This window comes from Corythoichthys intestinalis, chromosome 16, assembly GCF_030265065.1.
Source record: "Corythoichthys intestinalis isolate RoL2023-P3 chromosome 16, ASM3026506v1, whole genome shotgun sequence".
NCBI classification, from domain to species: domain Eukaryota; kingdom Metazoa; phylum Chordata; class Actinopteri; order Syngnathiformes; family Syngnathidae; genus Corythoichthys; species Corythoichthys intestinalis.
Window position 1 is genome coordinate 8433626 of NC_080410.1, and position 23791 is coordinate 8457416.

General features: G+C 38.3%; 1 protein-coding gene across 2 annotated transcripts in view; it reads left to right on the plus strand.

Moving 5' to 3' along the window:
* grin2aa (glutamate receptor, ionotropic, N-methyl D-aspartate 2A, a) overlaps nucleotides 1-23791 on the plus strand; it is a 311778-nt gene that overhangs the window by 161518 nt on the left and 126469 nt on the right. For both annotated transcript variants that reach the window (XM_057861597.1, XM_057861596.1), the window contains 2 exons: nucleotides 12537-12703; nucleotides 22766-23194. In XM_057861597.1, the coding sequence (XP_057717580.1) occupies nucleotides 12537-12703; nucleotides 22766-23194 (596 nt within the window). The remainder of the gene's footprint in view (nucleotides 1-12536; nucleotides 12704-22765; nucleotides 23195-23791) is intronic.

Consider the following 23791-nt stretch of genomic DNA (forward strand, 5'->3'; position numbering starts at 1 on the left):
ACTCAAAATAGATGCCCAGAAAGCAATCAAATATATATATATTTTTTTATTTTCAGCTACCTTTTTGGACTGTGGTTAAATTGCTGTTTTTTTTTCACTTATTGACATTAACTCATTGGGTGCCATTTACAGCGATAGATATCCAATCCATTTTAAATGGGTGGGTGGCAGCGTATGAACTTTTTTTTTTTTTTCATTTGCTACCACACTCCCAGTTCAAATGGATTGGACGTCTACTAGTTAAAAACTCATTTAGACAGTTTAAATTGTGTTTTTAAGAGCCACATAAATGGATGACTATTATCGTCCTACTGCCAAGTTAACAAGATAATGGAGCTCAATATTCTACTGTGCAGCACGATCCCCAACCACTATGCATGGTTGCACAGAGAAGAAACTGACATATTTCACTGAGTCGTCAAAGAGGCAATCTGAGTCAGCAGTCATGGTGTTTGAACTGTGATATTTATTTGAAGGATTATATCAGTGCTAGTGGTCTTTGTTTTTCGCAGTTTGTTTTCAATGCTCACTTACAACTACAAGGAGTCATTCCGCTTCAAACATGCTCCCAGCTGGTGTTGAAAACAAGCCTTTGGAGGTTTTTTGATTTAAAAAATAAATAAATAAATACAAAAAAATAATAATGTTTTACTTTTTTACTTTTTGAAGAGAAACATACGCAGGAGTCCCACTGTAACTACTTAACTCATCTTAATAAGGAGTCTGTCAAATAATGTCTACTTGAAAAAAGGTCTGAGGCACATAAATAAGTTGGAGTCCTCTGATCTTGAGCGCTTTTGGAATATTTGCTTTTTTATTGATGGACCTGAAAACATGTATTCCAACGAACACAACACAACATTATATCTTACATTTATTGGCTTTATTTAAACTATAATTAAAAAAAAAAAAAACTTGATCCTTAATTAGTGCTTTCAAATTTATCGCGTTAACGGGTGATAATTAATTTTTTAATCAATCACGTTAAAATATTTGACGCTTTTAACGCATGCGCGGAATGACCCGCTCATGCATTGCCTCAAACAGATTACAATGACGCCGTTTTTGCACATTGAGAGCTACGTGGCAGTGAAAGGTAAGTGGAAACAGGCGTTCATTTGACCATGCCGTTTATTGGCATAAGCATCGGCAACTCCTTCACAACAAACATAAGTATCATTTAGTGAAAGCACAACAAAAATAATATTCCTATCTCACAAAAAAATAATGTTCACAAAAAGAAAAACTTTTCAATCTGTAGTAATGAGGCCCTACTCTCACGCAGTTAAACAACAATGCAAAGAACTGAAATTCCCAATAAAAATAGCATGCAAAATACACATAAAACTTACTCAGAAACTCAAACTCTATTCAAACATTTCGTTTAGCTGAAAAAATACACTGAATGGCAATATTTAGTCACAATATACAAACTATCAGAGGTCTCGTACGTTGTGAAGCCAGCACTCAAATGACCGTGAAATACGATGGATAGACCCAGTAAACAGGGAACTACGGCGTCCGTCGAGGGACAAAACACACTCATTGGCTTGATTTCTAAGTAATTTAAAACTCGCCATTGACACCTTGTGGTGTATTTCAATCACTACCTTACGTAGTTAAAGACACTGTGGAAGAACGGCAGGGAGCCCATGTGACGTCACCGCTCGGCGACGTCAACAACGGTGAGCTACTAGTTTAGAGTATTTTTTTTATTAAAAATTTTACAAATTTTATTAAAACAAAAACATTAAGAGGGGTTTTAATATAAAATGACTATAACTTGTACTAACATTTATCTTTTAAGAACTACAAGTCTTTCTATCCGTGGATCCCTTTAACAGAAAGAATGTTTATAATGTTAATGCGATCTTGTGGATTTATTGTTATAATAAACAAATACAGTACTTATGTACAGTATGTTGGATGTATATATCTTGTGTCTTATCTTTCCATTCCAACAATAATTTAACGAAAAATATGGCATATTTTAGAGATGGTTTGAATTGCAATTAATTACAATTAATTCATTTTTAAGCTGTGATTAACTCGATTAAAATTTTTAATCGTTTGACAGCCCTATCCTTAATGTGATTTGCATGTCTAAACTGGCACATCTGTATGTGTGCTTTATCCTGGATCACAAATTTAATTTTCAGGAAAATAGCACTTATTGGTTGTTGATCTAACATTAGCTGTAAGTGAATCGCACCGATTTTGTGATTCCGTGTTCATGTGTCTTGGATGTGCCAGTCTTCTGGTTTTGAGAATAGGTGGTTATGAACGGTGCTGAAGTCCCCCAAAAATAAAAAAAATAATAAAGAAAAGAAATGAGAGGAATGGGAGAATTTGGCCCATAATGTGAGATGGGTGGAAATGTTTAATTGTTTGATGAATAGCCACAAATCTAAAGCAATGGTCAATACATTATTCAGTTAATGCCATTGATGGCTCTAGACGTCTAATCCATTTGAACTCAGAGGCTGACAGCGAATGAATGAATGTCGGACATCTACAACCGTGGTCATAAGTTTTGAGACTTTTCTCAAAACATTTGACTCGGTGTTAGTGACAAATTCATTTAAATTCACAGCAGAAGGATGAAAAGAGTCGCGTGATTGGATGTCCATCACTGTTAATGACACTGAACAAGTTACGTGACTAATGTACAGGAAGTGATTGAAAACTTTTGTGAAACAAAAAAAAAAAAAATGCGTGATTTTCCTTTTACTTCCACCATTATCTGTGTTTTCATTTCTATATTTGCGAAGCCATATTATTGGTCCAGCTTCGTTAAGCAATTTTCAGCGGCAATGGATCCATTTTTTTATACTCGGACAAGATTTGTCTTTGGTGATAGGCTCTTTTGCTGAACTTTAGAAATGGACTTGACTTTATTATTATATATTTTTTTACTTTATTTTTCATAACCTTGGTTGCCATTTTACCAGGTTGACACAGCATTTTCCACCGAAAGTGCCCAGTACCCATTTTAGTTGGTCATTTTCATAGCCCTTCTGAAAATTTGATTCTCATTATTATTCAGTGGACTGGAACTAATCTGCTTACTTTTTGCTCTGATTGGCCTTCAGTGGAGGAGGTGTGTTGTAAAGCAGAAGCTCGTGGGCAATGCGTGTGTGATTTCAATCTTCTTGAAAATGACACCAAGCTTTGCTATTTCACATTTAAACAGAAATATAATGTTAACATACTTTACACTCCAACAGCGTTCAACGGCATTCTGTGTGCAGAGAGGTGTGTGTATTTGAGTCTGGAGGCAAACTTTTCCTAAGACTTCCTGGTTATAAAACCCCTAATTCAAATTAAATAAATAAAACAAATTCAACTGACGCCAATACACTCACACAGTGTGTAGAACTCATTCTCGTCTGACAAGTGACGGGAGACCACGCACAGGAGATATGTGGAGTTAAACCAATCAGACAAGGATTCGAATTTTGGTAGCGAACAAGCCAGCGGAAGTGGCTCTTGGCTAGACAGCTCAGTGCTCATCGCGCCTGATAATAGTGGTGTGAAAGATGAACATAAATGGTGGGAACTTGCATAAATGTCTGAAGTGCGACGTAGGATTTCACACAGTTTCAAATCCTAGTGTCTGCAGGAGGGTTTAACTTCCAAGCGTGATTGCAATCAAATTAAAAAAAAAAGCAACCTTGGATAGCACACTTCAACCAAGGGCACACTTCCATTTCGACCTATCTTATGCATGAAACCGTTCAAAATATTGGAAACTGAGTAAAGTGCCTCTTTAAATTCCCCCTTCTGAATACTCAAGATGGAAACTTAAGAGTGTTTCCCAGAGGAGTGAAGCAAAGTATTGGCCTTAATCGAATAGATTGAGAGTGGGTGGGAGTGTGCGGCGTAGCTCAGGAGAAGGGGGGGGGGGGGAGAGATCTCCTGGATAGTAAGTTTAAAAAAAAAAAAAAAAACTAAAAGAAGAGACTAGGAGGAAGATATTGGACTTATTAGAGTGGGAGAGCAAGGCAAACACATAGACAAAGATAGAGGCGGGAAGAGAGAGAGCGGGATGATGTTATTTTGTCAGTGTTTCCCCGTGGGGGTCTCGACTGCTTGTTAAAAAGTCCTGACAGAGGAACCACAGCAATAACACACAAACACACATGCATGTACACACTCACACTAATAAACAATGCTGCCCCTTTGCTCGACACTATGAGTTAAGACTCTATGTTTCCGAGTGTGTCTTAGCTATGGAAATCTGTTGCTAAAAATACTTGACTGTGACGTCACATGTAGGGTTGTATTAACATATGCGTGTTTGTAGTTGTGTAAGAATTTAAGGCCATTGGATTGTTTGTTCTCGGCAGCAAAAAGCATGTTTCTGAACCTTCCCATAGTATCAACTAAGTGTTGTCAAGTTTTAAGTGAACAGTTTTAGACATTTTTTTGTAAGCTTCCGTATCAAACAATAAAGCAATCAGATTTAGCATTACATCTCAGCTTTTTGCAGATGATGTGGTGCTGTTGGCTTCACCAAGCTGTGATCTCCAACTCTCACTGGAGCGATTCGTGGCTGAGTGTGAAGCAGTTGGGAGGATGATCAGCACCTCCATGTCCAAGACCATGGTCCTCAGTCAGAAAAGTGTGGCGTGCCCTCTCCTGCTTGAGGATGAGAAACTGCTCCAGGTGGAGGAGTTTAAGTATTTTGGGGTCTTGTTCACGAGCGATGCCAGGAGGGAGTAGGAGATCGACAGGCGCATTGGTACAGTGTCTGCAGTGATATGGATGCACCGGTCCATAGTGGTGAAGCAGGAGCTGAATCAAAAGGCCATGCTCTCGAAGAGCTGTGGGTTGTGACCGAAAGAACAAGATCCCAGATCCAAGCGGCCAAAATGAGTTTCCTCCGCAGGGTGTCCGGGCTCTCCCTTAGAGATAGGGTGAGAAGCTCGGTCATTCGGGAGGGACTCAGGGTCGAGCCGCTACTCCTCCGTGTTGAAAGGAGCCAGCTGAGGTGGCTCGGGCATCTGTTTCGGATGCGTCTGAGGCACCTCCCTGGAGAAGTGTTCCGGGCATGTCCCACCAGCAGGAGTCCCCGGGACGTCCCAGAACACGCTGGAGAGACTGTCTCTCGGCTCGCCTGGGATCGCCTTGGGATCCCGCCAGAGGAGCTGGTTGAAGTGGCTGGGCAGAGGGAAGTCTGGGCTTTCCTGCTAAAGGTGCTGCCTTTGTGACCCGACCACGGATATAGGGGTCGATAATGATGGATGGATGGAGACAATCAGAATTTGCAGTGCTAGTGGCAAAAGGCAAATACAAATGTAGGGAAGCAGGAAGATGAAGTAGTAGTGTATGATGGATTCACAAAGAGCATATATTTTCAAAAAAGAATCAGGAACACATGCATGTGGAAAAATCCTTAAAATAATTTATTTCGTGGTGTGATAATATATCTGTAAGGTGATAGATATATCGTGATACTTTGTGTCCCAATAGGTTATCGATATGCAGTCAATAATCGGCATTGTTGTCACAGGTTATGACGAAAATCTTCCAGTTGACTAATATTTTTCACTACAATAGTGTCTATGTTAACTCAATGACTGGAATTGATAAACATTTACCCTTCCCAGTCAAAATTAGTTGTTGTCAATAGCAGGCAATGAGTTAAGGCACTTATTTACAAGAATATTGCAACAAACGGTTTCGCTATATTTATCCATTTTCGTTATTTACAGAAATGTTGCACTGAAATATTCTCCTAGTCTGTGAGGAAGACAAATGGTTTTTGACAGATTTTCCACAACATTTTCAAAAATTGCATTGTTGATTTTTCCATTTAGAAATAGTTTGTTTTTCTCTTTAATAGTTATAGCATGGAACATAAGTAGATTGATTTCCTGACTCATGTATCAATAATTTTTGTATCGCTATTTAGTCAGATAATCGTTATTGTGAGCCTTGCGTCGCAAATCTTGAAAGGTGATTTTTGAAACAGCTGTGTTGCTTGACATTAGAGCTGATAAATGGGAGTGTTGACCGTTTTACAGTGTTCTAGTTCATCTATTCAAAATCCAGGCATGATTGTTGTTCTATGTTCGGATGTAACCATTTTAATGAGGTATTTCATTTGTTGTGCTAAATAATAATATTGGAAATTCGGAGTGTTGAACCACGCCCCCCCTCCCCCTATAAATAAATAAATAAATAAATAAATAAATATATATATATATATATATATATATATATATATTTTTTTTTTTGTATGTAGGAGAGGCTACTTCTGTTTTTCTGATTCTTGAAGTAGAATTTTGTGAATGCTTAATTAACAACACGGTTTGAAGGGGTCATTGAAAACCAAATGATTTTGTATTAGAAATATCGATTTTTGTTTTATTATGATCATTTAAACTTCATATTGTTTTGTGATTATTTAGCTGTTGTGACTCTGGTCCATTTGGCATTTTAGCTCCCCTTGGCCCCCTCTCAGAAATTTCCACCTCTATTGTTTTGCTGCAGCTATTTCCATCCTTGTCTGGTTATATTTAGCAACGTGCCACAGAGGATTTTTTGTCACGTCACAGAGTCTCTCCTCCAGTGGACCCTCCCGGGCTTTAGAGCTCAGCATGTAACACATTGTTTGTGCCACCAGTGCAGTTGTACAGTATAAAACATCCCTTTACTACAGTATGGATGGTGTTCTTGGTCTTATACGACCTGAGTGGGGAGTTTACAGCCCCGCAAACACTAAGTTTTGTGTATGTGCCAAAAGACCAGACAAAGCTGAATGCTATCGGCAGTACATGATTTGAAAACTACTATTTATATCTCCTACCTTCCCAGGGTGTGTGCCCAAATCCTTAAAATGTGGTATAATAAGTAACAATACTATAATCAATACTTGTGTATGGTGTGTCTAAATCATGATTTACCTTTCCTGTTTCGTGTATACACACACATAAATGTACGTATAGTATCTACATATACTGGACTGTCTCAGAAAATTAGAATACACAATATTCTAATTTTTTGAGACAGTCCTGTGTATATATACAGGACTGTCTCAGGAAATTAGAATACACAATATTCTAATTTCCTGACTGTCTCAGGAAATTAGAATATTGTGTATTCTAATTTCCTGAGACAGTCCTGTATATATACACAGGACTGTCTCAAAAAATTAGAATACACAATATTCTAATTTCCTGAGACAGTCCAGTATATATGTATATAGATATACACACTGTATAAACGCGCAACAGTCAATATTACATAATTCCATGGTTATTCCTGCTTGTCACAGTTAACGCTACATTGCCGCAAAGTGTGAGAGCGTCGACTACCGCTGTGATGAAGACAAGAAGTGACACATCTTACAGCGTGACCTCCTTGCTATCCCACCATGCTCCAGCATTACTTGAGTTTCTATGACATTAAATCATACAAGCACACACACACGTGCCAGAGAGGATTTTTTAAAACCAGAGAAAAACACAAGACTAAGTATAGGATGAAAAAAGGATCAACAGTTAACATTAACATAGATAACATAGAGTACAAGTACTACAAAGTTCATAGGATATGACTGAACTTGATAAGCCAATGGTATATCAAGGGAATAATCTAGACTGCTTAACAAATTTATTAGTGCACTTTAACGCTTTCAATCCCATTGATGATGTTAGACGTCCTGTCATGTGGCTCTTAAAGACTTAATTTAAAACTCGTTAAATGGATTTAACACTAGGAGACATTCAATCCATTTAAACTGGTAGTGTGGCAAACATGCAAACATATCCTCCAATACCATTACTATCAAGTAGCCTAGGAATCCAGTCTGACTTTGGCCATGTACAAGACACATGCCAAGTCAGTCTGTTATCCTGTGGTTTGAATTGGATTTCCACTTCGGTCCAATATCAACCGATGAATCCCAGCACATGACTTTGTGATGTGTCAAGAAGGTGGCGACCACAGATGTTTTTTAGACTTCTGTGAGTTTTGGAAGGCATTGTGCGTTCTCGTCATTTTCCCGTAGGCCTGTTCCTGATGGAGATGCTGCCGTAGGTGACACAATAGCATTTGTTTCCAGTTTTTTTTTTCAAAAACAAGTAATGTTCACAAGACAATAGTCACAATACCACACGTACTCTTCGATTTTTAACACAAAAATGACAGTTATCATGACTGCCTGCCATGATTGTTTGAGAACTACAAATTGAACAAAACCGACAGCATGAGTCGCATTCCATTTACAGTACGTCACGTCCATGTTTATTATGTGCTTCTGTGATTGGTTCTTTCATATTCTGTCTCTGCTTGTTAGCCCATCAATTTTGAAACCACAGAATATCAGACTGACTTCTTAGGCTGCATTAACATTAGCCACGGTCCAGTTGGAGAGGTACCTTGCAGCAACACATGCAAATGAGTTGTTGAAAAGGTTCAGCATCCACGCTGCGCCAACTGAACTTTCCAAGTAGCATCAAGGTGGTTGAAAGGTGCACTCATTGTTTGGACAAATAGAAGAGGAAATACCTCCCTCCTGTGAGGGCAAGGAGCACATAATGTAGCATAAGGCCAGGCCAGCAGCGGGATCGCTCCCTCCCAACTCTATGCCGAGCTAATCGGAGTATATAAAAATTAGGGCTGTCAAACGATTAAAATTTTTCATCGAGTTAATCTCAGCTTAAAAATTAATTAATCGTAATTAATCGCAATTCAAACCATTTGTAAGATATGCCATTTTTTTCTGTAAATTATTGTTGGAATGGAAAGATAAGATACAAGACGGATACATTCAACATACTATACATAAGTACAAGTATAATAAATCAACAAGTAAGGGTGTCAACAATAATCGACGCGGCGATGCATCCCGATGCGGGGCAGGGACGATTCGATTCGATGCGGGCAACACGCTGAATCGATTCAGCGCATTTTAAAATATATAAGTACATTCAAAAATCTTCCCTGCGCAATTCCGGTGATGCAATGGATTTGGTTTCCCCATTTGTATTGTTATTCTCATGTTTACCTGTAGAGAGAGCTACTTTACATTCAAAGCAAGCCCGTAGAGGTTAGATCGGGCCTAAAAAATTCCAGCCCAACCCCACATGGCCCGTTGGTATTGAAGCCCGACCGGCCAGATCAATTAACTATAGATTTGCATGCCCGAGCCGAGTGATGCGGAAAAAAAAACGCAGCAGCAGCAGCAATTTATTTTCATTTCTTCAAGTTTTCTTACTGTTTAAATAGTCTACATATTTTTATAAGAGTTATAAAAGCCTTTACACAACGAAATAACGCTGGGAAAGTTTAATATAAAAAAAAAAAAAAACACAGTTTTGCAGACACACAGAGGAGAAGATTCGAAATGATCACATTTGCCTTTGTGTGCATAAATAAAAGTGTCTTTCCTAACAAATTCTCAGTTGGCAGACAAAAAACGCAAGTTTACTCAGTATTTAAATAGTCTACATATTTTTTATGAAATTTATAGAAGCATTTACACAACGAAATAACGCTGGGAAAGTTTGATTAAAAAAAAAAAAAAAAAAAACACGGTTTTACAGACACACAGAGGAGAAGATTCAAAAGGATCACATTTGCCTTTGTGTGCGTAAATAAAAGTGTCTTTCGTAACAAATTCTCAGTTGGCAGGAAAAAAACGCAAATTTACTCAATATTTAAATAGTCTACATATTTTTATGAAATTTATAGAAGCATTTACACAACGAAATAGCGCTGGGAAAGTTTGATAAAAAAAAAAAAAAACGGTTTTACAGACACACAGAGGAGAAGATTCAAAAGGATCACATTTGCCTTTGTGTGCGTAAATAAAAGTGTCTTTCGTAACGAATTCTCAGTTGGCAGGAAAAAAACGCAAGTTTACTCAATATTTAAATAGTCTACATATATTTATGAGAATTATAAAAGCATTCACACAACGAAATAACGGGAGAAGAAGAAGAAAAAGAGGGCTGCGCCACAGCCCTCTGCACATTTTTTTTAAAAATTTAAATACTTTATTAGTTCGGCGCGGCGGCCCGACCCGACCCACCGAAACGTGAATGCCTAACATTTCGGGTCGGGTCGGGTTCGGGCACAAGATCTAACCTCTACGCAGGGGGGACGAGGAACCCAAATCCGCTTCCTTACCGGAGTAACGTCACAGACAAGCGCAGTTGTAATCGAGAGAGCAGAGAGATAGGACATAACATAACAATGGCTGAAACGGAGAAAGAGGGAGCGAGAAATATTATAGATATAAGATTGGCTAGGCCTACATTTTACTTTTGATCTACATTGCAATTTAGTTGATGTTTTGTTTGCAACTGAACTGATCCCTGGATTGATATTGCGATAAAGATGCTGCTGCACTACAATATTTTCTTTGTCGTTTTCTTTAATATTTACTTGAATATTTTTATTGATGGGTCGTTGTGACTAAAATACAGTGACTGTTATTACTGATTTTGCACAGGAGTTCAGATGTTGCACTGTGTGAAAGGCTGCTACTGTGTGTAAAAAAAAAAAAAAAAAAAAAGAGAAAGCCCTGGTCTCATTATAAGCACTAATTAAATGCTGTGATCTGATTTTTTTTTTTTTTTTTTTTAAGATATATATGAAAGTATACTATTTTCATTTGACTTCGACCAGGAGTGACACAAGAGCCAATAAAAAGTTGTTTAATGTCTGTCCGCTTGTGTTGGCTCATGATTCACAAAAAATATGCTTTGCTTTAGAATTTTAATGCATCCCAGGCTTTAATGCATCGCAATGCATTGCCTAATCGAACCGAATCGAATCGTGACCCTCTGAATCGATTCGAATCGAATCGAATTGTGGCCTTCCGAATCGTAATCAAATCGAATTGTGAGGGCGATGTCGATGCACACCTCTATCAACAAGATAGCATTAACATTAACATTCTTTCTGTTAAAAGGATCCATGGATAGGAAGATGTGTAGTCTTAAAAGATATATGTTAGCACTACTTATAGTAATTTTATATTAAAACCCTCTTAATGTTTTCGTTTTCATAAAAATTTGTAAAATTTTCAATCAAAAAATAAACTAGTAGCTCGCCATTGTTGAAGACATTAATTACACAAGGTGCTGAAAGCCTGAAACCCATAAAACCAGTAGCACCCAAGCGCCAGCAGAGGGCGAGAAAACACCAAAAAACACAAGTAACAAGTGGACATGACACTGTGCTGTCATTTTAATCTGTTTTAGCGGGGCATGTGCGTTAAATGTGTCAAATATTTTAACGTGATTAATTAAAAAAAAATAATTACTGCCCGTTAATGCGATAATTTTGACAGCCCTAATAAAAATGCATAGGGGAAAATTAAACCACGAGAGGGAACTCCAAGTCCCACAGGTGCGATCACTCTCACTTTTTTGACTTTTTGGACTGTCAAATTGTCGCAACTTCCAGGAGAGCAAGACTCATGAAACGGCTGCCTCGAGACGCTCCACTTGTCTTCTCCACTGCCACTCTCACACGATCTGTTCAAGAACAGCATGCAAAACACAGCCGCAACATTAGAAGCAGATTATGTGTCTCGAATGCAACTGCTTAGCACAGCACAACAACATTTGGCCATGGTTAATCGTCTCTCATCTTGCCATTGTTGATTTTGAATTGCGTGCACACCGTACTTCCGCTTCCAAGGATGACCTGCGTGTAACTTGACAGCCACGAGCCATACATAAAGTAGCAAAAGCGCACCCTGCTTCAGTTGCATTCACAAGCGAAGTAGGGTGTGCATAAAGCGTAGAGAGACTGACAATTTTTGAGCAGGCCAGAGTTCGTTTGTTTGGTCCGAACTAGAGTTCGGATGCATGTTCACATTTACAAAACGAAACGGACTATCTGAGAAAAAGAACTTTTTTATTTATTTATTTTTAATATTGGTATTAGATCGGGACTCTGTATTGACAGATTCTCAAAATCAAGTGACTTGGACTCAGATGCTAAAATTATGCAATCAGGACATTCCTAGCATTAGAGGTTACCATCTCTAGGTAACATGCTGTGCACTCTCACATGCTCGTCTCTATTTTTTGTCTCATTTGACCTCATGTTAAATAGATGATTCATTTGGTGTGAATCTGCTGACACGAAAAAAGTTAATTTGTTCATCAGAAGCAGTAGTGCTTGTCAGTGCTGTCCAATCAAAGGTTTGAATAAATTACAATGGGGAAACAATCCAGAGTCCAGTTTAATGGAGTGTGTTTGAGCGAGTCAGCATGAACATAACCTTCCTTCCCCATGAACTCGGCCTGGTAGAGTTCTGGAGCCTGCCTGCACTGCGTCAATCCAATTTGGGTTTAATTGAATTATTCAGAGCCCTCAGCCATATAGTGTGTTTCCATGCACACTCTGAATCGCTTTTATGTGAGCGTGTGTGCATATGTGTGAATGTGTGCATGTACAGGTTCAGCTGTTTTGAGAATTTTTTTTTTTTTACCCTGAATGATACAAAATACTGTTAACGGAATGTGAGCTCAAACTCCTTACATTCCTTTCTTTCCTGCCTGTTTCAGGATGTGAAGTCGACATTCTTCCAGTTTGGTGCTTCCATCCAGCAGGAGGCTCTGCTGATGCTGAACATCATGGAGGAGTATGACTGGCACATCTTCTCCATTGTTACGTCAAAGTTCCCCGGCTACCAGGAATTCATCAACATTCTAAAAACAACTGTAGACAACAGGTACATTTTATGTATTTTTTCCTCATTTTATAGGACAGCTCATTCACGTACAATGAGCATCTACTTGTATAGCAGTAATAGATAGATGCAGAAGGAATACATATACAGTGGTACCGCGGCATATGAATTGAATTCGTTCCAGGACCTTGTTTGTTAGTCAAACTGGTCGTATGTCAAGTGAGAATTTTCCATAAGAATACAATATAATTCGATTAATTCATTCCACAGCCTGAAAACCTACGCTAAATCCTTAATAACTACTGGTGGTACGGTTATAAATAGCAATTACACATAGCAAAACAAATATTTATAAATATAAATCTGAATAATGATAACAATAATAACTTTAAAAATCTGTTTCTAATGTGGTGGTTGTTTTGCATGCTGTTCCTTAACGCACCTTATGACTGATGACAGTGAAAGGCGGTGCGGAAGAGTTTTTACTTTGTCTTTTCATGTTTTTGTATCCTTCGGCTGCAGCGGATAGTAGCTATGATATATTGCTCAAGCTCTGAAATAAATAATTAAAAACCTGACTAAGCTGGCAACTTCCTTGCCGATGTTACTATACTAATAATTGTCACCTTAACTTAGAAAGACTAAAGAATGCAGGTCGGAGGAGGACCGTCGCGATTGTAGACATATTGCGGCCTTATTGTCGAGCCAGTTCACTCATATGTTTCTATCATTTCCATCTTTATTTCAATTCTAAGCGTAACCTTCTCGGGACTCATGTTGATTTCTCTCACAAGAAAATCCACTTTGCGTCTGCCTCGCGGGAAAACAATGAAATTGTGACACTGTCATAAATCGTCGTATTTCGAGCATATAGTCCTATGTCGAGACAAATGACGAGTCAAATTTTATGTCGGCTGTCGAAAGGATCGTATGTCGATGCACTTGTATGTCCAGGTACCACAGTACTATCTTTTCTCTGTTTATAAAACCAAGGGCGAAGGTTTGCAGAGGGATGGTAGGGACGAAACACTACCAACTTTTCAGGATGCTCAAATTGTCCCCACCAACTTTTAATCAACTTTATTTGCGTTTTATAATAACTTCAGTTATATACAGAGGGGCAAATCATTATTTTGTCAACCACCAATTGTGCAAGTTCTCCTACTTGAAAAGATTGGAGAGGCCTGTAATTGTCAACATGGGTAAACCTCAACCATGAGAGACAGAATGTGGAAAAAAAAAAAAAAAAACAGAAAATCACATTGTTTGATTTTCAAATAATTTATTTCCAAATTAGAGTGGAAAATAAGTATTTGGTTACATACAAACAAACAATATTTCTGTCTATCAAAGAGGTCTCACGAGGTCTAACGAGGCTCCACTCGTTACCTGTAGTAATGGCACCTGTTTTAACTCATTATCGGTATAAAAGACACCTGTCCACAAACTCAGTCAGTCACATTCCAAACTCCACGATGGCCAGGACCAAAGAGCTGTCAAAGGACACCAGAGCAAAATTGTAGACCAGCATCAGGCTGGGAAGACTGAATCTGCAATAAGTAAAACATTTGGTGTTAAGAAATCAACTGTGGGAGCAATTATTAGAAAATGGAAGACATACAAGACCACTGATAATCTCCCTCGATCTGGGGCTCCATGCAAGATCTCATCCCGTGGCGTCAAAATGATAACAAGAACGGTGAGCAAAAATCCCAGAACCACACGGGGGGACCTAGTGAATGACCTACAGAGAGCTGGGTCCACAGTAACAAAGGCTACTATCAGTAACACAATGCGCCGCCAGGGACTCAAATCCTGCACTGCCAGACGTGTCCCCCTGCTGAAGCCAGTACACGTCCAGGCCCGTCTGCGGTTTGCTAGAGAGCAATTGGATGATCCAGAAGAGGACTGGGAGAGTGTGTTATGGTCAGATGAAACCAAAATAGAACTTTTTGGTAGAAACACAGGTTCTGGTGTTTGGAGGTGAAAGAATACTGAATCGCATCCGAAGAACACCATACCCACTGTGAAGCATGGGGGTGGAAACATCATGCTTCGGGGCTGTTTTTCTGCAAAGGGACCAGGACGACTGATCTGTGTAAAGGAAAGAATAAATGGGGCCATATATCGAGAGATTTTGAGTGAAAATCTCCTTCCATCAGCAAGGGCATTGAAAATGAGACGTGGCTGGGTCTTTCAGCATGACAATGATCTCAAACACACAGCCAGGGCAACAAAGGAGTGGCTTCGTAAGAAGCATTTCAAGGTCCTGGAGTGACCTAGCCAGTCTCCAGATCTCAACCCCATAGAAAATTGGTGGAGGGAGTTGAAAGTCCATGTTGCCCAACGATAGCCCCAAAACAGCACTGCTCTAGAGGAGATCTGCATGGAGGACTGGGCCAAAATACCAGCAACAATGGTGAAGGCTTGTGAAGAGTTACAGAAAACGTTTGGCCTCTGTTATTGCCAATAAAGGGTACATAACAAAGTATTGAGATAAACTTTTGGTATTGACCAAATACTTATTTTCCACCATGATTTGCAAATACAGTAAATTCTTTAAAAATCAAACAATGTGATTTTCTGTTTTCTTCTCCCCACATTCTGTCTCTCATGGTTGAGGTTTACCCATGTTGGCAATTACAGGCCTCTCTAATATTTTCAAGTGGGAGAACTGCCACAATTAGTGGTTGACTAAATACTTATTTGCCCCACTGTAGGTCATTAGATTGTCTTTCCATATGTTTTAGTTGTTGTAATTGACGCCACTATCATTAGGTGAATTATTTTTATGTTCAGACTTAAATGTACCTTTTTTCACTTGCTAAATGTGCCGGTCCATTTTTTCCTCCTAAATGTACATTTGATTGGCTGACGACTTGACCCCCCCCCCCCCCCCCTTACACACAAACACCCACTCACAGACATAAGATATATGGGAAATTAGATGTTTTTTATTTTTGCAGCCAGCAGCAGCCAATGTAAAAAATGTAAAAAGATGTCAATTTTGTGGAAGTGGTGAACACACCACTAATTTTGCTACTGAAAGTCCAACCTGCATCAGAGTTAGCATAACATTAAACTGTGTGAACTTTCTAACCTGCAAAACTACCTGCAAAAAAGCTGCTTAGAGAGAAGTGTCCTCCTGTATGTGTTTTCTACTGTTAACGTTAATTAAACTGGAAGAACTGTAGTGAACCGAGTTTTACCCCTTCTCCCCCATTTTACTTTTTATTTTATTTCTGTGGTCAGCCCACTGGAGCATTCATTTTTTTGTTGCGTTTGGCTGTGCTTGTGGACAAAAGCAGTACTTTTTTTACCTGAAGGACGGCTCCATTTTTTATTTTTATTTTTTTGTTATTCCCTCACAAAGAAGTTTTTTCAGTTATTTTGAATTTCTTTATTTAGACAATGTCGAGTTGTCTTAAGACTGTTTTATTTGTTTGCATACCTGGATAGTTAAGAGATTATTAACAAGCTTGAATGTGTTGTGTATGTTAAGATAATTTATGTTCAAATAATGCAATTTAACTTTGCTCATAAAGTCCAGAAATTTTGCCTAGTTTTCAAAATGTTTCTTTTACTAATTTTTGAAAACAAAGGTTTGAATTGAACGGTGTAGGCTGAACCAATACACATAAAATAATACAGATTTATTTTTGCATTGATCATTAAGAATGTACCATAGTAACATAGCTTTTAAGAGTTATAAATAACTTTAGCACAAAAAACATGCATAACAAAGTTAACCAGGTAACCAAGTACTTGCAGCTCAGTTGTTTTTTCATTTGTTATTATACGTTATCGCCAATGTTGAAACACGGGCCTTGAGCGCCCGCTTGCGATCTAGTGTGAAAATGTGTTAATAATTTCACACATAAATCGTTCCAGACTATAAGTCGCACCCCTGGTCAGAATATGAAAAAAAATAATGTGATTTACTGTCCGTAAAATACAGTAGTAACGTTGCCACAGTTATAATGACCTACATCGAATTCACTTTTCAATACAATCTTAGTGTAATGTCCATTGTAGGGCATCTTTAGTCACATAAAAACTAATGAACTCATATCTTTGTGCACACATTATTGAACCCAGTTTACAAGTGACCAGTTTACAGTCGCCTCAGATAGATGGTCTTCACTGCGCCGTACTCTCCAGGCATGATAAACCAACCATCCATAACCAATATTTAAATCCAACTCTTACAATGGTCATGCCTGGCCTGCAAGTCACAAGGCTGACGTAATGGAAAAGCAACTGTATTAGTACTTGTGTTAGCATCTGAGGCATTACATTATTGTAGCAACAGAGCTATGAGGTTTATATTGTACTGTAAATGATTTATTTATTTTAATTATTATTGCACTGTAATACAAGCAGTTGCATGAAAAGGGTTGGACATACCCAGTGTGACAAAACGTTTGCATGCTTTACTACTCTACTTAACGATAGGAAACATACACTTGACTATTATAAATACGGGACCAAGAGTGTGCCCTAGATGCAATTTCATTCCAAAATTCAACTGTTTCATCTAATCAGCATAAACGTTGCTTCATCTGCATTGCATTTGCGTAATGCATATGCAATCCAGCTAATAAACGCATGGAGGTTCAGCAAATTAGACAACTGCCAGAGGAGAGCGACATCACATCTTTGATGCTGGCTTTGTGCCTAAAGCGTAATAAAGTTTATGTACATTAAAATGTCAGAACGCTGCATTGACATCTGTTTTAATCAGTGAATCATTCTCATTCAGCAAGATACACCATTTTCAAAAATAAATTAAACAGCTGTTAAACAAAAAATAAATAAATAAATAAACCGCACATGAATGGGTGTAGCCTCTCTAATAGACAAAATACCTTCTAAAAAAGCAGCCAGGTATATTCAGACCTTTTTAAATCTGGAATAGTTTCTCCATTTTTGTAATCTCATCCATCATCACAGCAGATGTCCCCGCGGTGAATGGGGTTGTTTACTGTCTTGGCGACTTACTGCACTCAGTGTTTGGCCTTGGATGTTTCATCTTCTCTCTTCATATTGGTTTCAAACGTTGCAGCCCACAAGGATTTAAGCAGCACTCTTCAAATTAATGTGGATGACAGTTTGGTTTAGTACTCCTGCAGCTTTGCTGTCTTCCACACCTCTGGGTCATTTTGACTGATGCTGTAGTGAAATGCTTAACAGCGCAGCAGCCCATAATATTTAGCTGGAAGTCAAATAAAGTGTTCAGCTATTCTAAGACGAGGGTTGGTAGTCTGTGAATTACTACATTTGCATTCACCCAAACTATGTGGTTTGTTTTACCGATTTGCGTTACTTGCGGCCTTTTTAGTATAATGATAATAATGATGATAATAATATTGTTGCAGTGGTCTTATCGTGAATATCTAATTTACACGTTCCTGTATGTAGATGAAGATTTCTGTTCGCCAGTTCCGCACTTACTTTAATAATTCTACTTTGTCATGAGCTAATATTATAAGCTAGCTCGTTTCTAGTATTTGAACACACCGGCTTTTGATTAATGTATTTTTGGCGACGGCATAATTTACCAGCCTCTAATTGGTCTATTTCAGCTTTGCCATAAAGTGCACCACATAAAACAAAAGTACTGTAAGGGTAAAATAAAAACAGGGTACACAGATTGGGAATAAAGTGAATAAGTGACTAGCAGCAAGTGGTTAAGTAGTAGTAATGTAACAGTGGGTATATGACAATGTACAATACACCGACTGAGAGGCAGATGGCTGACTTGATATCACAGGTTGATGACAGGTTGTGCATAGATATTGATGTCACAGTGCAAAAACGCTATAATGTAACAGTGTTAATATTGCATATGTACCCAGACTAAGACAGATGTCTCAGAACATATTACTTAATAAGATGCATGTGACAATGTTGTGGCATTAGCTGTGCAATGACAGTGTAATGAACCCTAACGGGTGATTGTTTGCAGCAGAAACCACACACATTCGATTTTGGCAAATGCATGGCGTTTGACTGAACTTTTGTGCAGATACTTGAGTAATGATAATGTATATGAATGCAGCGATTGAAAGGATTTACAGAGTGACAAAATTTCTCTGGTGAACTTCAAAATTATGCTGGTAATAGTCAAATCAATTAAATTTACAATAGTGGTTCAATAAAAAAAAAAAAAATAATAAATAAATAAAAATGTTTTGTTGCTGATTAGGTACATTGACACATTTTCCGAATTTATTTTGAACGTGAAATGAAAAACTGTTTTTGTCAATTGCCTTGGTTCGTTTTTCAGATCAGAATTGAAATTCTCAAAACTACATGTTCAATCCTCACAACATGTCGCACAAGTAGCAAAACAACATGGATGACCTGCAAAAGCTAGTATTTTTGTGCAAAGTACTTAGTCTATCGCTCAAACTTAAATTTCTCTGTCAACAATGAACATGTCAGTGCTGTTAGAGTGACAAGTCCTTGTTTCATTTTGTACAAACAAGTCAGTAAAAATTCTTAGGCATGCTCTCAATTGAACAGTTACACTGGTGGAAGGCTCTGATGCTGAAGATGATGTATTTACAGTGTATCACAAAAATGAGTACACTCCTTGCATTTCTGCAGATATTTAAGTATATCTTTTCATGGGACAACACTGACAAAATAACACTTTGACACAATGAAAAGTAGTCTGTGTGCAGCTTACATAATAGAATTGATTTATTTTCCTCTCAAAATAACTCAAAATATAGCCATTAATATCAAAACCCCTGGCAACAAAAGTAAGTACACCCCATGGAAACTACGTACATCCCTAAATGTCCAAATTGAGTACTGCTTGTCATTTTCCCTCCAATATTTCATGTGAATCATTGCAGGAGTGCTGTCAGCATTGCTGCAGAGATTGAATAGGTGGGGGGTCAGCCTGTTAGTGTTAAGACCATACGCCATACTCTACTTTAAATCGGTGTGCATGGCTGTCACCCCAGGTGGAAGCCTTTTCTCAAGATGGTACACAGAAAGCCTGCAAACAGTTTGCTGACGACATGTCAGCAAAGCACATGGATTACTGGACCCATGTCCTATGGTCTGATGAGATGGGCGGGCTTTCTTGTGTACCGTCTTCAGAAGAAGCTTCCTCTTGGGTTGACAGCCATGCACACCAATTTGATGTAGAGTGTGGCATATGGTTTAAGCGCAAACAGGCCCACCCCCCACCTCTTCAATCTCTGCAGCAATGCTGACAGCACTCCTGTAACAAGTCACATGACATTTTGGAGGGAAAATGACACGCAATTTGCAAGCAATACTCAATTTTGACATTTAGGGATGTACGTAGTTTCTATGGGGTGCACTCAGTTTGTACTCACTTGGCAGGGGCTTAGATATTAATGGCTATATTTTGAGTTATTTTGGGGGGGAAATTAATTAACTCTATTATATTAGCTGCACCAGACTACTTTTTATTGTGTCAAAGTGTCATTTTGTCAGTGTTGTCTAATGAAGTGATATACTTAAATATCTGCAGATATGCGAGGGGTGTACTCACTTTTGTGATACACTGTAAGTTTTGATGAACATTGCAAATTACACCTCTGTGTGTGGGAGATTGATTGCAAAAGACTAGGCAAGATTCAATTGACAATTTTGCTGTTTTTACAATTTCTTGACAGACAATGTTACTGTGATACAGAAAGCAAACGACAGCACTGAGTATCACAAAGAAAAAAAAAAAACAAGCAATATTAGAAATTTGAACATTAGATAATCGACACAACTAAATTTTGAGTGCTACATGTTGGAATTTTTTCACTATTCTTTCTACACATCTTGACATTCCTCCCTCCCACAAATTTTCATCCACGTCACAATGGATGTCCTCTCTTTCTATACAGGCTAGAAAGAATCTCGAATGCCTTATTCAGCCTCTGCAGGCATCTGCTGTGATGTCACTGCATGCTGCATTCATGGCATCCAGATGAGTCATCTGAGTGTGAGGCTGGCGATCATACACTTGCCATCTCCAGGTGGACAAAACTTCAATGGGATTGAGGAATGGCAAATGTGGTGGTAGGAACTCCATTGCCATTCTGTTGTGGGTTGCAAACCATTCCCTGATTATGTTGGAGTGGTAGAAACCCACAGTGTTCTAAACTATCACAAATTTTGGCAGGTTAAAATAAGTCACGTAAAATAGGTAACAAATACGCTTCGAAATAAGCACACACATGTTAACATATTCTGACAACATGTTCATCCTTTTTGCATGTCAAGACTTATGCAATAAAGTAATGACTAAATGTTGTGCGTGGTTATACTATTCAATAGAGACCCATGATCATCCATTTTGACCATAATGACAGCTGCAGCTGATAATGTTGGAAACAGCAGAGAATTGTACAAAATAATTTGCATGGATGCACAAAGACATTTGCAACTTGCTCAAAGAAATGAGAAATTGCTTTTTTGATGTGCACTAGTGATACGATGTGAAGATTGAACAAGTAGTTTTGGGAATTTCAATTCAGAGCTGAGAAACGTACCAATTAAGAAAAACTATAATTAAACCTAACTTCAAATCCCAATTTCTCTGAGACAAAATACTGTTGCAAATTGTTCATATTTATTGGAAAGTTGCCAAAATCTCAGTTCTGAACGATGCATCAATGTGACAATGTGTCAATTTGCTGTGCCAGTCACACATAATTAAATGTTTACTACAGTGCAGCACACGCCATACCACTGCAATTATGACGCAATACCTAAGGTTCAATTTTCAGTCGGTGTAAACAATATTGATCCCTGTCGTTTGCAAATTTGATTGGTTGGTATGAGGGACATAAATGTTTTGCAGTTTATTTAATGTTATTTCGTAACTATAGTCTGCTGAGAGTACAAATTCATTGGAAATGGAACTATTTTATTCCCTCTGGTGGTTGACCTTAATGTTGGAATGATAACAAATCATTAATTAAAGATGGAATAATTTGCACGAGCAGCCTTAATTAACCGTCAATTTCACGTGTCGCTATTCGACCTGCTTACTGGGGCTTGGTCATGGGCAGACAGCTTTAATAGCAAAGGACCTCTATCATCTCAAGTGAAAATAAAATAGGCCAGTCAGCTCAGTGAGTCAAGGCCAGCTCAGGCAGATGTTATGGTACTCTAAGGAGCCAACATGAAACGCAGCCTAGATATTTTTGAAACATGCAGGCGAGCGATCACACTGTTAAATATACATCATATGTGAATTTACAGTCATGATGATCGTCGTAATGAAAAGTTAAGAGCAAGTCAAAGACGTTCTCGTCACAATGTTGGTGATCGGTGTCCATTTTTTAGGGTTTTTTTTTTTTCGCTGTCGCTGTAAGGGACATAAATAGTAATAGCCATTGTTATGTTTATGTTTCAATCGTCCAATTTTAATGTCAAATACTTTTGAATCTACTTTATTACATTAATCTTTCAGCAAATTATTTGAAAATATTGAACTACCTGTACTAACATAACAGATTCTTTTTATAGTAAAGATGAATAAATATATGTGTCAAATGTTCATATACTGTAGTTGTGCATTGGTTTCTAATTATGCTGTCTGATTTTTAGGTTATTTTTCAGTTTTTCCTTTTTTTTTTTTTTTTCTCATCAGTCTTTAGATAAGGATGATAAGTGATCTATTTGGGCTTATCTTGTGGAATGTCTAATGAACACTTGTTACCTTTCACTTGAGATAACTTTCTAGAGAGATGGATTATAAAAGAGATATTATCTGATCTATGTAGACTGATGATGGTCTTTGTTTTGAGCAAGATGTTTTTGAAGTGTAGAGTAATTTCACTCTAACCAGCCGAAAGGTGTACCAGAAAGTGGGATACAGTATTTCAACTTGCACAAATTTTCTCTCATTTATACAGTCTGAATCTGCTGACCTTGGTTCTTCAGTAAAGCCTTTTTTTATTTCCCAAAATCAATTTAACACATAAGCACACCGATGTGCATTGATAAAATGCTTTAAAGTGATGTTTGATATAATTACAATGGGGATCTCTAACTGTCCTTGCTGGCTGGAATTGAGTGATCATGAAATTGATAACTCAATGCTGCTATCCTTTACAGTTTTGTTGGCTGGGACCTGCAGAATATCATCACCCTGGATGCAGTGGAGGAAGACAGCCGGTCTCAGATCATGTTGAAGAAGGTTCAGTCACCGGTAGTTGTGCTTTACTGCTCCAAGGACGAGGCTGTCTACATCCTGGAGGAGGCTCGCTCTCTGGGCCTCACAGGTTTTGGTTACATCTGGATCGTACCTTCTCTGACCACTGGGAACCCGGAGATAACACCAGAAGAGTTCCCGTCAGGAATGATTTCGGTCTCTTATGATGACTGGGATTATCCACTTGAGGCACGTGTGCGTGATGGTTTGGGGATCATAACATCAGCAGCAGCTGCCATGTTGGATGAGTACGGTGACATCCCCGAAGCGAGGACGTCTTGCTACGGCCAGATGGAAAAAACCAGCAAGCTGCCACCTAGCGCACTGCACAAGTAGGTGAAGTCTTAATTAGTGTTGCACCGATATCTCACTAAAATGACGCCATCAATGTCGGGAGTACTGAGAAATGCCGATGCTACTTTTTGAAATCTATTTACCAACGGTAAACAGTCTCCCTGCCCGAGATGCTGCCAGCTACGTATACCGCCGTAAAAAAGGAGCATTCACTCATGTCACTCTTTGCAAATGCATGTCACTCTTCCCAAGATGATGATAGACGTCCAATCGTGTGGCATCCAATCATCCTTCTGCTGTGAATTTAAATGAGTTTATCACGAGATGACGTCCAATCCATTTGAAATGAGAGGGTGGCTACTAACCCTCCAACTTCAAATGGATTTGACGTCCTCATATTAATGTCAGTGGCAGCCAATATGTTAAAGCAGTGTCTGCTCAAGCCATAATAGCAATTACTTTAAATTCAAGTGAGTATGCAGTCATCTAGTAAATATATATATATATATATATATATATATATATATTATAGGGATGAGATTTTTGACTAATTTCCCTGCCGACTTGTCTCAGATTTTATTTGCGATGGTCTATGAGCAAAAAAACTCGCAATTTAATACTGCCAAACGCTGCTG